General features: G+C 39.3%; 1 protein-coding gene across 9 annotated transcripts in view; it reads left to right on the top strand.

Moving 5' to 3' along the window:
- The window catches only part of WASHC2C (WASH complex subunit 2C), a 56,363-nt gene that overhangs the window by 36,839 nt on the left and 3,890 nt on the right, over positions 1 to 15,634 (top strand). For 5 of the 9 annotated variants that reach the window (XM_069071343.1, XM_069071340.1, XM_069071335.1 and 2 more), the window contains exons 19-28: positions 534 to 700; positions 1,826 to 1,928; positions 3,900 to 4,046; positions 7,645 to 7,761; positions 7,863 to 7,961; positions 8,579 to 8,707; positions 9,966 to 10,028; positions 10,385 to 10,585; positions 12,599 to 13,213; positions 15,054 to 15,234. In XM_069071343.1, coding sequence (XP_068927444.1) covers positions 534 to 700; positions 1,826 to 1,928; positions 3,900 to 4,046; positions 7,645 to 7,761; positions 7,863 to 7,961; positions 8,579 to 8,707; positions 9,966 to 10,028; positions 10,385 to 10,585; positions 12,599 to 13,213; positions 15,054 to 15,234 — 1,822 coding nt within the window. The remainder of the gene's footprint in view (positions 1 to 533; positions 701 to 1,825; positions 1,929 to 3,899; positions 4,047 to 7,644; positions 7,762 to 7,862; positions 7,962 to 8,578; positions 8,708 to 9,965; positions 10,029 to 10,384; positions 10,586 to 12,598; positions 13,214 to 15,053; positions 15,235 to 15,634) is intronic. The other 4 variants (XM_069071338.1, XM_069071342.1, XM_069071341.1 and 1 more) reach the window with 4 other exon arrangements.

Here is a 15,634-nt window from a genome sequence, read left to right as displayed (position 1 = left end):
AACTATTTTCTTCTCTCTACCTGTCATAAGAATAAATTCAACATAAACACACACACAGACAAACAGAGACATAGATAGTAAATGTGAAAGCAAAAATTACAATAGAAATTTGTTATACACATCCCAGATATACTAGTATTATTTCTAGAAGACACTTAGATTTAAAAAGTTCACCATAATTGCCTTTCTCTGCTCTTTATTTGACTGAGCCTATCACTGCATCCATTTTCATTTGATTTCTTCGGCAACCTTAATGCTTCCTTCTTTCTGATACTCTATAGTAGAAGTCATACAGAGAAGCACCATCCTTCCAAATAGCCTTACAACCTTGGTGTCATTCTCAAACACCAGCTTACCTCCATGACTCTAAGGCATGAAGGGAAGAAGACTTTAGTGAAAGTGCAGCTAATAACTACTTTTATTTTGCTTCCTATGTACTTTCACTTGAGTTACCTTTGACAGGGAGAAGTAGACAAAAGTCTCTTTTTAGGGTTCCTTTGGTTGATAAAATACTGTTTTAATTTCTTTTTTAGGACCAGTGGAGCATGCGTGATTCACAGACCAGTAAGATGCCTGACAGCAATGTAAAGGAACTTAAGAAGCCTGGGATAATGCAGCATCACATAGAGAAGGATGTGAAAAAGATAAGTCTGTTTGAGGAAGATGATGAAGAGGATTTGTTTGCTGTTGTTAAAGACAGGTAAGGACATTGCTGCAGCAAAATGGACAGCTGTCTAGAGAGTAGCACAGAGATATACTGTGGGTAGTAATGAACTTCAGGGATTAAGTTAAGAGCATTTCTCTTAGTAATATGAAGGCTACTGAGGTTTTTTAATTTTTTGCATCCAGAGAAGCAGTACTTCTGCCATCACCACCACCAGCCCCCCAAACTAGTTCACTGTGTTCCAGGTGAATAGCAGGGGCACATTGTTTGTAGATGTACAAAATCAGGTCAGCAAGAATTTATTAAGCACCTACTGTATGCTAGACAAACACTGTGCTAACTGTTGGGAGCATGTTCCCAATGCATTGTCTTCAGAATCCAAATAGACTTATTACAATAAAACAATAATCACATTAAGAACAATGAATTTGACCAGAATTTAGATTTTTCACTACATGAACATTAATTGTTAGTACTCTAAATATGAAGGCTTTGTTCCATTGACCCAAGGAGTTGTGCAGAGCTTTAAATGCCAACTGCAGCATTTTAATTTTGATCCTGGTGGTAATAAGGTGTCACTGGAGCTCACTGAGCAAGGGGGCAGCATGGTCAGACCTACACTTTAGAGAAACCACTTTGGCTGCTGATGGATCACCTTCCAATTTTTTGCGACTGGTGTTTACCTTTAACAAAATGAACTGCTTAGGGGCCAGGGAGCCGGGGTGATGGCAGAAAGGTGTGTTCATGTCATATGTCAGAAACATTGTAATTGTAGATGAGACTTTATGAGGACCTGAATTGGAGTGAACAAAGAGATGGGGTCAGATGCAGGAGATGACATGAACATAGAAAAGATAAGACGTGGTAGCCGATGAGGTTAGCATGAGAGTGTTCAGAATAGGAGTGGGTTTGAGGGGGAAAGATAATCGGAGCTTTTTTTTTTTTTAACATGTTGAAGTCAAGATACTAGAGAACATTAAGTTCTAAATGTCCAATAAATTGTTAGTGATATGGTCTGGGAGCCCAAGAGGCACTAAAGTTGCATCATCGTGATGCAAATGTAGTTATTATTTATCTTTCCCAAAATTTCTGCCTATTTTTTCTGATTTATTATAATTAGACTTTAATACTCTAGAGGTTTTGTTGTTGTTTATTTTATAGCCAGAAAAAAGCTCCTAAAGCTTCACTCCTTTTTGAAGAAGATGCTGATAGTGGCGGGTCTCTATTTGGCTCTCCTCCTCCATCTGTTCTTCCTGCAAAAACGGTAAATTTAATCAGCTTAGATATGACTTTGTTTCCATACTACATGAGTTAAAATTCTGGACAGAATATCAAATGGACATTTGTCTTGCCATTTTGCAGCTAGTACATTTCCAAGCCCATAGTGTTACCTTACAGTCAGTGAAACAGGCTTATAGACCGAATAAAAGGATTCATTTATACTTAACAGTACATGGGATAGCAGATTTGAATAGTAGAGCCCAAAACTCTGCATTTGTACGCAATGATTCTCTTCCTTGGGCTCCATTGCCACCCTTCTAATTTAGGCAGTTCAGGACCTCATCATTATCACCTGCTTACATTTATTAGGCATTCTCATTTGCATAGTGTTATGATAACAGAAAACAGATGGGCACAGTTTGTACCTTAAAGGACCTTAATTCAAAGGATAAAATTCAGATCTTGAATTTTATTATTAAATAGATTATGACATAAAGAAGGTAAAGATCAGATTCATCTCTGGGAAAATAACTACAATCTTAGGGACAATAGTTCCCTTTCCAAAAATGTCTTTTTGAAGGACACCATACCCCAATGTTGTAGTCATCATGTTTTTGCATAAGTGTTAGAAAGTATTTACAAATTTTCTTATTTGGTGCAGGGTTGTTATACTGATAAAGTTGAAAAAAAGGTTTTTTATTTTAGTTCACAAAAATGACAGAGTTTGCAATAAAACTATGATGATACTTTAAAGGGGTGTTTAATGGCGAGTGTGTTAACATTTTCACTGATGATGCCTGTGTCCATTTCTCCTATTTGTAAATGCCAAATAAAAAGTATCAAGCTATGTTGATGAGGTTTAATTTAACGTACTTTTGAAATTCTTAGGACCAGAGAAGTTGTGAGAGGTAGCTAAACAGTTGCATGTCATTCTGTAAGCATCATAATTTTGGGGGGAAGCTTGTAGGCTATAAATATTAAATAAGAGATAAAATTAACAGAACAGCTTATATACATGTCTCTTTTCCCACATGGAAAATGCAGGCACTTCTGGACACCAAAAGATTCTTTAGTATTTCAGACTGTGGAGAGTTCAAAATTTGGTTCATATATATATATATATATATATATATATATATAAACCTTTCAAAAAAGAAACATCATGAAAGATATTTTACTTATTTTTGAGATTTCCATATAATTAGATTCACATTTTACAATATGTAAAGCACTGTAATTATGAATAGAGTAAGTTGCCTGAACACACAAATCTTTTGCCTGAGTTCACAGCTGGGTTCTCTCTGAAGCTCATCATTTTGGAATTTATACATCCCTCCTTAGAATATTTCATGACCTCATTTCTCTCTATCCCAAGTTCAGATTATATTGAATTTCAGTGTCCTCCTAATTATAATTTCCTCTATCCCTCATTTCTTTTCCTCATCCTGTTTCCCCTACTCCTTTGCTTCAGTGACGTGAAGCTATGTTTTTACTACTTTCATTTGACTATCATGTTTGGAAGAGCTTTCCCAGGTTAGCTGCAGGTCTGCCTCCCTGAATCTCATTCCAGAATGCCTTCCATAGTCCATGTCCTTCATAGAATCTATTCCATTTCCAACGTCTAGGCTATCTGCTCACCCAGTGTGTTCACTGGTAAGCCCAGGTACTCCATCCAACTGTCCTGGCCCCATAGGACTCGTCCCTACCCTACTACTTTCTGTTATTTTCACCTTCAGCAAAACTGAAGTCAAATCCATAAAAAACACCATACTAAAGAAAAGTTATATTCTTAGTTATGTCCTACTAGACATCCTGCTTTACATTATAAAGAACTATATGCTTTGTATTTCTGTTGGTGATTTTATATATGCTCTCCTCCTTCCAAAAAAGGATTTGAGGTGCCTTAATGAACCACTGGACATTCAGGAAATAGGTTGCATGAGTGGATTGAATGTGTGAGTCCCTTAGACACCATCCAGACTTTTTGTGGTTTTTTTTTTTTCCTTTTTGGTAGGAAAAAGAGAAAATCCCTCCAGCAGTGCCCTCATTATTTAGTGATGAGGAAGAAGAAGCAGCTCCATTTGGAACTGTGAAACCAGTAGATCAGCAGGCTGGGTCGGCTTCATCTGGGAGTACTGTTGTGGTCAAGCAGGAGGAAAAGGTGAAATGTTATTTTCATAGGGTTACAATTATGTTTTCTATGTTTAATCTTAGTCTTATCTCTTGATCTGAAGTCTAGGAACCTGCTTTTTAATCTTTTGATAATTTTATTTCAATACTCTCTTAGGCATTTATAAACATTATTCTGAGACAGGGTCTGTGGTCTTCAACAGACTGCCAGAAGGGTCCATATCACAGAAAAGTTAAGAACTCCTGCCTCACAGCTCCTTATTTTTCTGTTTTCTGCTAGTCCTGTGCTGTACCTCATTTGAAATATAAGTTAGAAGGGGACTGAATTTTCCATTGTAAAATGTTATTGTTCATGTTGAATGTATCTATAGAACATAATAGAATTGGTGTTGAGTTTTTTTTTTAATTTAGCTTTCTTGTGAAACACCTGTGAACCAATATCCATGGCCTAGTGGCTGCTGTCCTCCAGCAAAGAGAAGTCAGTGAGTTCCTCTTAGTTGTCCCTTCAGCACAAACCTCCTCATTCTGTCCCTTCATTATTGAAGAATGCAGAATGTTGTCATGACTTGTAAAATACCTCCAGATTCTAATGCCTTAAAGACCTTGTATTTGTGCACAAATGAGGGACTGGCTCACTCTTTACTAGGATTGGCACCATTTCAAATTCATGTGTCCCAAGATCTTAACAGGGAATCTTGTAACTCCAGTGAATGGTATACTATGGTGTCACATGCAAGCACTCATTCAGCAAGCATATATTAAACACTTGGAATGTCTATGACATTCTAGCAAAGTTTGAGTGTATAACTTTGTAACTTAGACTGCTTCTTTGGATATTCTGTACTATAAGCTTTAGGATACAAGAAAACAGACGATGTCTCTTTAGCAGACAGTGGCAAAAGTATTAGAATAAAAGCAAATAGATTCGGGTTAGTTCCCAGCTGTGCCACTAATTTTCTGTATAACTTTGGGAAAGTCCATTAACCTCCTTATGCCCCAGTTTTTTTCATCTGTTTAAAAAAAAAAGACAGCCCTTGTCCTCAAGAACCTTACATTGTAAGGAGGAAGACAATATCCAAAAGAGGAACTGGGAAGCGAGGGGATCATGGGTCGTCCCAAGATGACTTCTGTTATCCCTTCTAGCCATGTTAACTGTCTAAACAAATTATTTCCCAGTTAGCCACATTTGCATTGTCTCTATATGTTAGAAACTATTTCCAGCTGTTTGTTATTCCTCCTGAGTGGGAGAACTCAGTGAGTGGGGGCCATAGTCCCATTGTGGTTTTAGACTTTACATGATTTTATTTAGATTATATTTAGATTTTATGTCAGTGTACATTTCTTTAGTACAAATAATCAAAAGCTCAGTGGTACTTTGTAGAGATTTGACTATAACAACACCTACAGATTCAATTACAGTACAACCATGTGGTACCATAGACATGGTGCTTGATTCCTAGCTGCCACCTCTGCAACTTTGAATTGACCACTGTCTCTTAATTCTTTCCTCAATTTAAAGGAATTCCCCAAAGAATAAGCCTACATAAGCTGGTATTGAGGAGAATACACTGGGTGTTAATACTTGAGGTTCTACCTTTCTCTACTTCTCTTTTTACTTTTCCTTCCTGACTTTTTGGAGGTCTTGATCTCTAATATACCTTAAACCAGAATAGCTATGCTGGGGAATTCATTCAAATGAATACCTATTAAAGAAGCTTCTAGAATTTTTGAGCGATTATATCTTGTCCATGATGGAGGTAAAGAGTCTGTGATTAGCATTCCCAGACCCTTTCTTGACCACCTTAGACCTGTGGTCATGCTCCACGGGGGGTGGGCCAGGCGCCAGCACAGCATGATGCCATAACTATGGTCCAAATAATGTGGACTTCCTTGTCTTACTAGTCTGAGGTCATGCTCAAAAAAGAAACCCAGAACTGGGCTATCCTCTGGAGATGTCCCTTCTCTGTATCTGCTTAGGGATGATCAAAAATTCAAATTTATTTTCTCCATTGTCTCCACTGGAGAGAGAGGCAAAGGACAGAATCAAACATATGAAGTTTTATATATTCTATACTCTGGGGTGCAACACTGATTTCATTGATGCAGGTACACCTCCCTCTAGCCAGCGAGGTTACCCTCAGCCCCCAACCCACCTCCCATGCCTTCCCATAATGCTTAGCTCTGGTGTTCTTAATATGTGACTGACAGGGGTGGCCAGGTGGCTCAGTGAGTAAGAACACCGGCCCCAGAGTCAGGATGACCTGGGATCGAATCTGGGCTCTAATACTTAGCACCACACCCAGAAATAACTGGCCATGTAACCTTGAGCAAGTTACTTAACCCCAATTGCTTTAAAAAAAAAAAAATATATATATATATATATATGCACACACACACATATATGCATACATACATATGTATGTGACTGACAGTGAAATACTTTTTCTCCATCTTTTACCCTTGATTCCTGCTTGATGGCCATCCCATCTTTTTTTCTAGTGCTACATCTCCTTGATGACCTCCATCATAACATTTTTCATTTTTACTTCTTAGGCTGTTAATGGGTTGTGGCCTCTTCTAGTGGTTAGCACTATCCCCGGCACAGAGCAAACTGCCTAATAAATGTTTACTGACTGACTGACTATTCATGTTCACCATATGGCTCTCCATGTGGATAATGTTCAGCTTTAATTCTTCATTTACAGTGGTCTTTGATGACTAACAGCTGTACAGCAGCATTTTCACAGAATGCTATTCTGATACCTCATTTGTCATGGTGTAGAGGTTACACAGGGTTCATAGAGCTTTTGGCAGAGGAACATATGGTGTGATAGAGTCTACTGTACAGGAAAGGCTTGGAGAATGGTCTGAGCACCAAACTGGTGCTTCCCAAGAACCAACCTGCCTAAGGACAGTGGGATTCATCTCCAGTAGGAAGCCCACTTGGTGATTAACTCTTTGGTCATGGCAACCCATGAAACAAGACATAGGTAAACCAATAATTGACTTGCCTGTTTGACCCATATCTAAAATTGGATTTCTTTTAATAGAAGAAAAGGTTTTTCCTATGGTAATTAGAAATAAAACACCTAAAATGCAAATGCATGCTTCATGGTAATACTAACTGAAATTCATTCATACATAAATGTAATCAAGTCAGCCTTCAGTTGTAACTGGTACCAGATCCTTCACTTTGTTGATAGAAGAGAGTTGGAGAACAGGAGATAGCAAGTATTCAAGGTAGAAGAGGAGTCTAGAGATACCAGCTAGGTATCGGTGTCACTGAATACCGTTTCATCTAGAGCTTGCTTTATGTCACATTAACAGGGAGAGCTATGCAAAAAACAGGGATTTTTGCTGGGAAACCACATGATATGAGACTTTGGACAGACTCTGTTTGGAACTAGAGCATCTACTTTCTTGAGTGATTTATAAAGATGACCAATCTTTTTAATGAGGCAGTTTAATTCCCAGGAGGCATATGAATTGAGATAGCATGATATTGAATTTTATATCCAGACCTGCTCTTCCATTTAAAATGTTTCGTTTCCTCATACCACACTTCCTGGGCTGCTTGAAATAGATGCTCTTAAGGTCCTCAACTGATCTCCCTTCTTCTTTATTCCTAGCCTTCCAGTCCTGGTGCCCATTTCAAGACTACCACTGATATCTTTCAGGATGAAAAGCTCCTCTTCAGCCATAAGCTCCAGCAGGACAATGATCCTGACGTTGACCTCTTTGCCAGGGTCAGTTCTCCATGTCTGAGTCAGAGGAGATCTTTGCCTCAGGAATGCAGGATCTTCTTGCCTTTGCTTTCTCACAGAGGGGATTTGTCCTTTTCTTTTAGTCATCAGAAAAGCGAGCTGGTCCCCCACCCAAAGAGGCCCTTTTTGGGGAAGAAGACGACGATGATGATTTCTTCACTTCTGCTCAACCACATCCACCGGTACCAGCTTTTTTTGGTTGTTCTTATAAAGACTGAGGAGTAGAGGAAACTTCTTGGAAAGGAAATGGTTGCTTAAAATCTTCAACTTTCAGTGTCTTAGGGAAAAGGGCCTCAGAAGATAGGAGGAAAGCTTGCCTACTAGTAAATGAACACTAAAGCCCCTTATTTTTCCCTAGCCAAATAGCGCTTACTTTTTTAAATATTCAAATATCTTGAGTTAATCCAGCATTTTTAGTTAGTATATTATTGCTTGGATCTTTTAATAGTTTATTGAAGAATAAAGCAATTCAATATAGTAATAAAAATAGACGTGTATATGAAGGTTTCAGATCTTGAATGTAGGTGGACCTGGATGTTTAGCACCATTTTTTCCTGTCTCAGGAGAAATGCTGAACTAGTGTATTGTTAAATCTTGCATATCAGAAAGGAGCAGATTTAACTTCTTTAGATTTGGAATAATTTGAGAATGTTTATCTTTTAATTTGCCAACTCACTAAAATAAAGATATCATTTCACTTAAGAGGAGAAAAACATTAGATCCCTTTGTTATATTGTGATTCCTTAGGATGGATGATTTCTATACCTGATTGTGAATTTTGGCCCTACTTTTCTCTTAGAAGGTAGCCCCAAAGAAAACAGCAGTGAAAAAAGATAATTTTGGTCCTCCTCTTGAAAGCCATAAATTCCTTGAATCATCTCCAAGTATCAAACATGAAACAGATGTGTGGAAACTGGAAACAGCCCAGGTGAGAACAAATGGATTTTTAAAGTTTTTATTGGCCTACCTAAAAATCTGCATAAGGAGATGAAGAATGCACCCTTTTAGAGTGTTTCTTTGGTGGAAATTCCCATATTTGAATTGGGGAAGGAAGTAATGGAATGATGTTAAGCTACAGTAATTGTTTTTCCTTCACATTTTGTTGGTGAAACTATAGTCAGTGTAGAGGAGAAAATGCTAGTTTTATCTGCTTGGAATTTAACACTCCTCTGTAACATGCTGAATGGCTTAATACACTGTAGATTTCTTAGATGGTTCCACAAATATTGATGGTCACCTTTATTTATTTATTTTTTGAGGCAGTTGTGGTTAAGTGACTTACCCAGGATCACACAGCTAGTATCTGAGCTCAGTTTTGAACTCAGGTCATCCTGACTCAGGCGCCGGTGTTCTATCCACTGTACCACCTAACCAACCCAAGGGTTGCCTTTAGATAAAATACCTTTGGGGGATAATTTTAAGAACCTAGTATAGACCTATATTTAGGAATTCCCCAAAGAGTACTTCTGAATAAGCTAATACTGAGGAAGAATACGTTGGGTATTCTTAACTTACTTTTTACCTTTCCTCTCTGGTTTTTTGGAGGCCTCAATCTCTGATACACCTTTAGACTAGAATAACTAACTATCCCTGGGTAGTCATTCAAATTAATACCTATTATACAAACTTCTAAAATTTTGTTTGGAGTTACATCTTTTCTAGGACGGAGGCAGAGTGTGGTTCACCATTCCCAGGCCCTTTCTGGTCCACCTTGGACCTGTGTCATGCTCCACAGTGGGGGTATGACCCACTAACTGTAGTCCAAATAATATAGGATTCCTTGTTTTGGTAGTCTGAGCCCATGCCCAGAAAAGTGAACCAGAGCTGGGCCATTCTCTGGAGATGCCAAACTTTCCCTCTGTGCCTAGACATGTGCCTCAGAGACCAACAAGATATTGTTTGATTCAGCCCTGCTTGACTTTTCATGGCCTGATGACACTGCAATCCTTTGGCCACTTCATTTCTGAGGTGCATGAGGGTGCGTTCCCCCAGCTAGGAGGGGCTGATAAAGCCTCTGGAGGAAGTCTCTGAAACCCCTAATATATTCTTCAAAGCAGTTCTCATTTTAGTCCTAAAGATAGAGGAATGATGTGTGTCACACATGAATGTCTAATTAGTGTTGCAGTCTGGGGACCTTTCCCACCATTTATCCCTGCTGGTTTTTAATCCAGTGTCATTTCACACAGGACTCTGCAGGCCTTCCTCCACATAAAACCAAAGAGCCTTCCTCTCGGATCGGGAAACTACAAGTAATTCTTGCCACACTTTGGGAGCCCTCACTGCCCACTGTGGGGCCTCCTTAATCTCTGGATATCTTGTTTCTTCTTCAGCTCTTCCCCTGGCATTTCCCCCATTGTTGCTTCCCACATGATGCTAGGCCTGTCTCACCTTTCCTCTTTTTCCTGTGGCAGTGATTGTGGGCACGGCTGCATATCCTCTGTCTGAATCTGGGGGCTCTGTGGAACCTTCCCTTGCATCTGTTTTTCCTTGCCCATCTAGTGCCCTGCTCTCGTTAAGTGTTTTCAGTCCCTTGTCATCTCCCCTAGCACTGTCATGATCTGGATACAGATAAGAAGAAATAGCAAATTTTATTTTTATTCCCCAGGCAGATTTAGCTATTAATCCAGCAGCCTTGCTGCCCGGGACAGCTCCCAAAATCTCTGGGGTGAAGGCTGCTGTGCCTGGGTTTGCCTTTACTGCATCTGAGCCCGATGGAGTCCAGGGTGTGGAGACGGCCTCTACTGGTGAGACAGGTGTGAGCTTTGAGGACCCAGCCCGAGCAGATACCTTACACAGTGTAAACAAGGTGATGATGAATCGTTTTATTCTCTTTTGAAGTATTTCTGACACCTCTATAGGGCATCCTTCCTAGGCACATTCAGCTGTCCAGGGGATCATCAGCCTTGCCTTACAAACACATCACTTGTCCTTACTGGTCTGACACACTCCAGCCCTGCCACTCCCAGGCACAGCCCCGCTGCCCTCTAGTGAGTAAGTGAAAACATGGGATCCATTCTCTTTATTTGTTATTCTGTAGAACCATAAAGGTATACACCCACAAGGAATCTCAGAGGTAGGTATCCAGTTCAGTGGTTAGGAACATTCATGAAGACAAAAAGCTATGATGACTTCAGGAACACTTTCAAATGAGACATTTTTCAGTCCACAGTTCAGTGGTTAGGAACATTCATGAAGACAAAAAACTATGATGACTTCAGGAACACTTTCAAATGAGACATTTTTCAGTCCATAGAAATTGTTACCTGTTTATCAAAGTGAGCCATTTTATAGGTCTCTTGTAGTCCTTTGCATTGCTCCTAGGGTCTACAGCCTGTAGGCTGGGAAGCCTTGATCTCATCCAGTTCTCTGACTGCCCAGTTACCAGAAGAACCCAAATGAGGACCCAGATCTCCTGGCATCCTTTCCCACTGCCCAAAACCACTTACTTTCTCTGGCCAGACACCTAATGGCACTTTGCCCTTTGGGTGAAGTAGACAAACAATATGATTTCTTTTTTTTTTTTTTTTTGAAGTCGGGAAGGCAGGGCAATTGGGGTTAAGTGACTTGCCCAAGTTCACACGACTAGTAAGTGCTAAGTGTCTAAGGCCGATTTGAACTCAGGTCCTCCTGACTCCAGGGCTGGTGCTCTATTTACTGCTCCCCCTCGCCACCCCTAATATGAGTTCTTAGTAAAAAAAAAAAATTCTGTACCCTCTACCCCCAAATTTAATTCATTTTAAGCAATACCTTTTTCTATTTTGGAAAATACATGAAATAGCTACTTTTTAATCTAAACCAATACTACTAATAATTCTGGTTTCTTAGCTATTAACATTTTAAATTTACATATCTTTACGTAAAATTAACTGAAAATCTTTTTCCTAAAAGAATTTGATTCATATATAATTTGGCTGATCTTACCAACATGGTAGACAGAACACATAGTTATCATCACCCACAGTTCCACAAGTTATCAGATCAAGGCATTTTTTGTATAATAATTGGTGTCAAAGGAACACCTTATTTATAGTCTTGAGTTTAAATTGTAGTGGGAAGTCAGAATTTTAAGGGATTAGAACATATAAGAGAAAAACAAAAGATTCAGACTTATTTAAGTGTAAGGAGACTGGGAGTCTCCTTCTTTGGCCATATTTGATATACAAGCATCAAATGACCTACAAGATAATACTTTCTTTGTTGTTCTTTTCTTTTTCTAGTCATGTCTGATACTTTAACCTCGTTTGGTGTTTTCATGACAAAGATACTGGAGGGGTTTGCCATTTCCTTCACCTCATTTTACAGATGAGGAAATTGCAGCAAACAGGGTGAAGTGACTTGCCAAGGGTTACACAGCTAGTAAGTGTCTGAGGTCAGATTTGAACTCAGGCAGGTGAGTCTTTCTGATTCCAGGCCCAGTGCTCAGTCCACTGTGCCACCTAGCTGTCATTAATACTGTCATACTTAGAGATAAGAGAAAGGAATTAGAGTAACCTTTTTCAGCTTATTGATTCTTTGATTTACCTCTTTGTTTAATAATATTTGTATAGAGTAGAAGTACTTAACCTGCAGTGCATGGACTTAATTTTTTAATTTATCAACTGTATATCAATATAATTGGCTTTCTTTGTAATCCACTAACTATGTATTTTATTTTATGCATTTACAAATACTCTTCTGTGGAGAGGTCTATAGATTTCCCCAGACCACCAAAAGAGGTCCATGACACGAAAGAAGGTTAAGCACCCCTGGTGTAAAGTAACATGGTCTGCATGGACAAAATTTCAGGTTGTGGTCTGAGAACATTCCTTTGCCACTACAGAGCCGAATCACGATGAAAGGAAAACGAAGGCCCCAAACCCGAGCTGCCCGGAGGCTGGCTGCCCAGGAATCCAGTGAGGCTGAGGATATAAATGCTGCTGAAGGCCTTCAGTCGGGCAGAGAGCATGTCATCCCCCCACCCGTCAGACAGCAGCACGCCAGGGAAGTAGAAAAGGACAGGAGCTCTGAACAGGCGTTTGCAGCTCCTCCCTTTCTGGAGGACGCCCTGGTGCCCGGAGGGGAGAAAGGTCCTCCTGCTGGGTCTGTGGGCCTGTCTACTGAGGGTAGTCTTTTTGATTCTGGTGACATCTTTGCAAAGGTTTCTGGGTCAGAGTTGACAACAAAGAGAGCAAAGGACAAAGAGAAGGCCTCAGAGGACCTGACCACCCAGGTGCAGGGCAAAGAAGAAAAGCAGTCTTTGCTTTCGGTGCTGGATGAGCCAGAGAGTGAGGAAGATCTCTTTCAATCTGTGAAGCAGAAACCATCAAAGAAAAAAAATGCTGTACCTCTCCTAGAGGAAGAAGATGATCTCTTCACAAACCAGAAAGCCAAGAAAAAGACATCAGAACCTCTCTGGCAGCAAGATGTTGTCTCAAAAAAACAAGACATTTTCGAGGTAATTAGATGGTCTTTAAGTTGGTGCTTTGTTCTTTAAGGGTCCCAATAGAGAAATAACCCATTCATTTATTTGGGTCTTATTCATTTTTTTTATGGTTAGCTGCCATAAATTAAGTTATTGATTGGCCCATGAAATTTACTCAGAAAAACTAGAACCACTTCCTGTCCTTTAAGAGTTGCATCAACCTTGGTTTGGTCACCAAAAAAATGGAAAAGAGTTCGATTTTTAGATTACCCTTAAAACAGTATTGTGTCTAGCTTCCTAGAATGTTTTCACTTTATGTGCAGAGTTGACCTGACTGCTCAGATTTTGATCAATAGATTCTAGAGAACCTTAAAATTTCCCAAAGCATATCCAGTTTAGATGACAACCCCCATTTTCTACTTTAACAAAATTCAAACCCTCCTAGATAGGTAAATATTTTTTAATTATCTACTGTATACAAATCACTGCACTAGGTGCAGGGGAGATAAAAAATTTATAGCAGGCAGAGTACATGTTGTAATTCTCCCAGTGGAGTTTCAGGTTTTGAAGGCAAAGATTGTGTCATTTCTGTAGGATGAAAGTATTAGTAGGAAGAGATATGCTCACAGATTAAAATATTAAACAACATATAATAAGCCAAGTGTCTGTGCCATCTGAGAAGGAGAAAGATCATTACCATCTAGGGAAGCAAGTAGCACTTCACATGGAGAGGGTGATATTTGAATTGGGATGTAAAGGACTAGAACCTGAATGTCCAGTAGGCAGCTTGGATTCACTATTCAAACCGAACTCCATATCCCCTCTTCCATAAGATGTTTGGAGGGCATGTCACCTCACTCAAGCTCATTTATATATTTATAACCCTGTAGTCATCCTAGACTGTTTCTTTTCCCTCATCTCCCATACCTAATCATTTGTAATATTTTGCCAGTTTTATTTCCATGATACTTTTTACTTCTTTCCCCTTCCTTTCACCCTCATTAAAGTCCTTAAAACATTCCCACTAAACTATTGTTTTAGCCTCTTAATTGAATGCCAGTACCCTCCCATTTTCCTACCAATCTACCCAACTACCAAAGTAATGTTCCTAAGATGCAAATCTCTTACCATTTCATTCCTCTGCTCAAATATGTTCTTCGGCTCCCTGTTTTCTGACAGATAAAATACACATGCCTTAACCTGGCATTTAAGATCCTTCATAATGGAGTTATATCTCCATCCTGTTTCCTAGTTATTCTCCTCTACATTCCTGCCCAGCTGGACTGCTAGCTGCTCTCTAAACCTGGGGAAACTGAGACTGAAAGGTCCTGACTTGCCCAGGGTCATATGTAAGTGTCTAAGGATTTGAACTCAGGATTTCCTGATCCACCAATGGCCATACATAGGTCACGATGAAAATGAAGAGCAAACTTAACATGAATGAGAAAATTGGATGTTTAGGAACAAGCAGTTTTGAAGATGAGAATTTTGGGAACAGCATGGTTTCATGAGCTAGTGAGGTCGTAAGGAATGAACTTGTCCCTCTGTCTCTAACACAGACGTTAAGAGTCACCCAGAAGGAGGCAGGGAAGGTAAGGGCAAAAAAACCCACCAAGTTCTAAAGTTGTAGTATAAAATACTTCTAGGCGCTGTAGGAATTGAGATTAAATAATAACACATACATGACAAGACTAATAACCATCACCAATCAGTGTGAGCAGCTATGCAGTCTAGATATTTGTTGCATTTACTTAAAAGTAGAAAAAAAATCTTAATTTAAATTTTTTTATTAATTTGAATTACTTTTTATTGAATTTCTTAAATGTTTATTATTAATTCATTTAATTCTTTTTCTTTTGTGGTGGGGTACAAGGATGACATATTTGCTACAGAAGCAATTAAACCAGCACAGAAAACAAGAGAGAAGGAAAAAGCCTTGGAACCCAACCTTTTTGATGATAACATTGACATCTTTGCTGACCTAACTGTAAAACCCAAAGAAAAGAAGTCAAAAAAGAAAGTGGAGCCGAAGTCAATATTTGATGATGAGATGGGTGAGTGTGGTTTCCTACAGGTGAACAAATTACATTGAATGTAAGGCAGGGAGAATTTTTGCCATCCACTCAGCTCTGCGTGAGTACTGTCACTGCATTTGTCTCTGGGCACTTTGGGATTACATTACTGCTTCTATTTTTATAACATTCTGTTCAAAAATCTGAAAATCAAAGGCTAGTGAAAGAACTAGCCTGGAGAAGAGAAGACTGAGGAAGGGCTTACACACTAGTGGTGAGGTCCAAATCTTGTCTTCCTGCCTTTGCTTCTTAGCAGTAGGAGGAATTTTGGTTTCTGGGTGTTATGCCATCTTCCAGTGATTGCTGTGTTCCTCGAATAAGCAAAACTGAGGTCCGGAGTGTTAGGTCACATAGCTAGTTAGGCCTAGAATCTGGTGTCGTG

The sequence above is a fragment of the Petaurus breviceps genome, unplaced genomic scaffold (genome assembly GCF_028583685.1).
Source record: "Petaurus breviceps papuanus isolate PSGF00001 unplaced genomic scaffold, PetGlider_PUasm1.0 90825, whole genome shotgun sequence".
In the NCBI taxonomy this organism is placed as follows: domain Eukaryota; kingdom Metazoa; phylum Chordata; class Mammalia; order Diprotodontia; family Petauridae; genus Petaurus; species Petaurus breviceps.
Note: the sequence above shows the minus strand (reverse complement) of the source record. Positions and strands in the feature narration are given on the sequence as shown.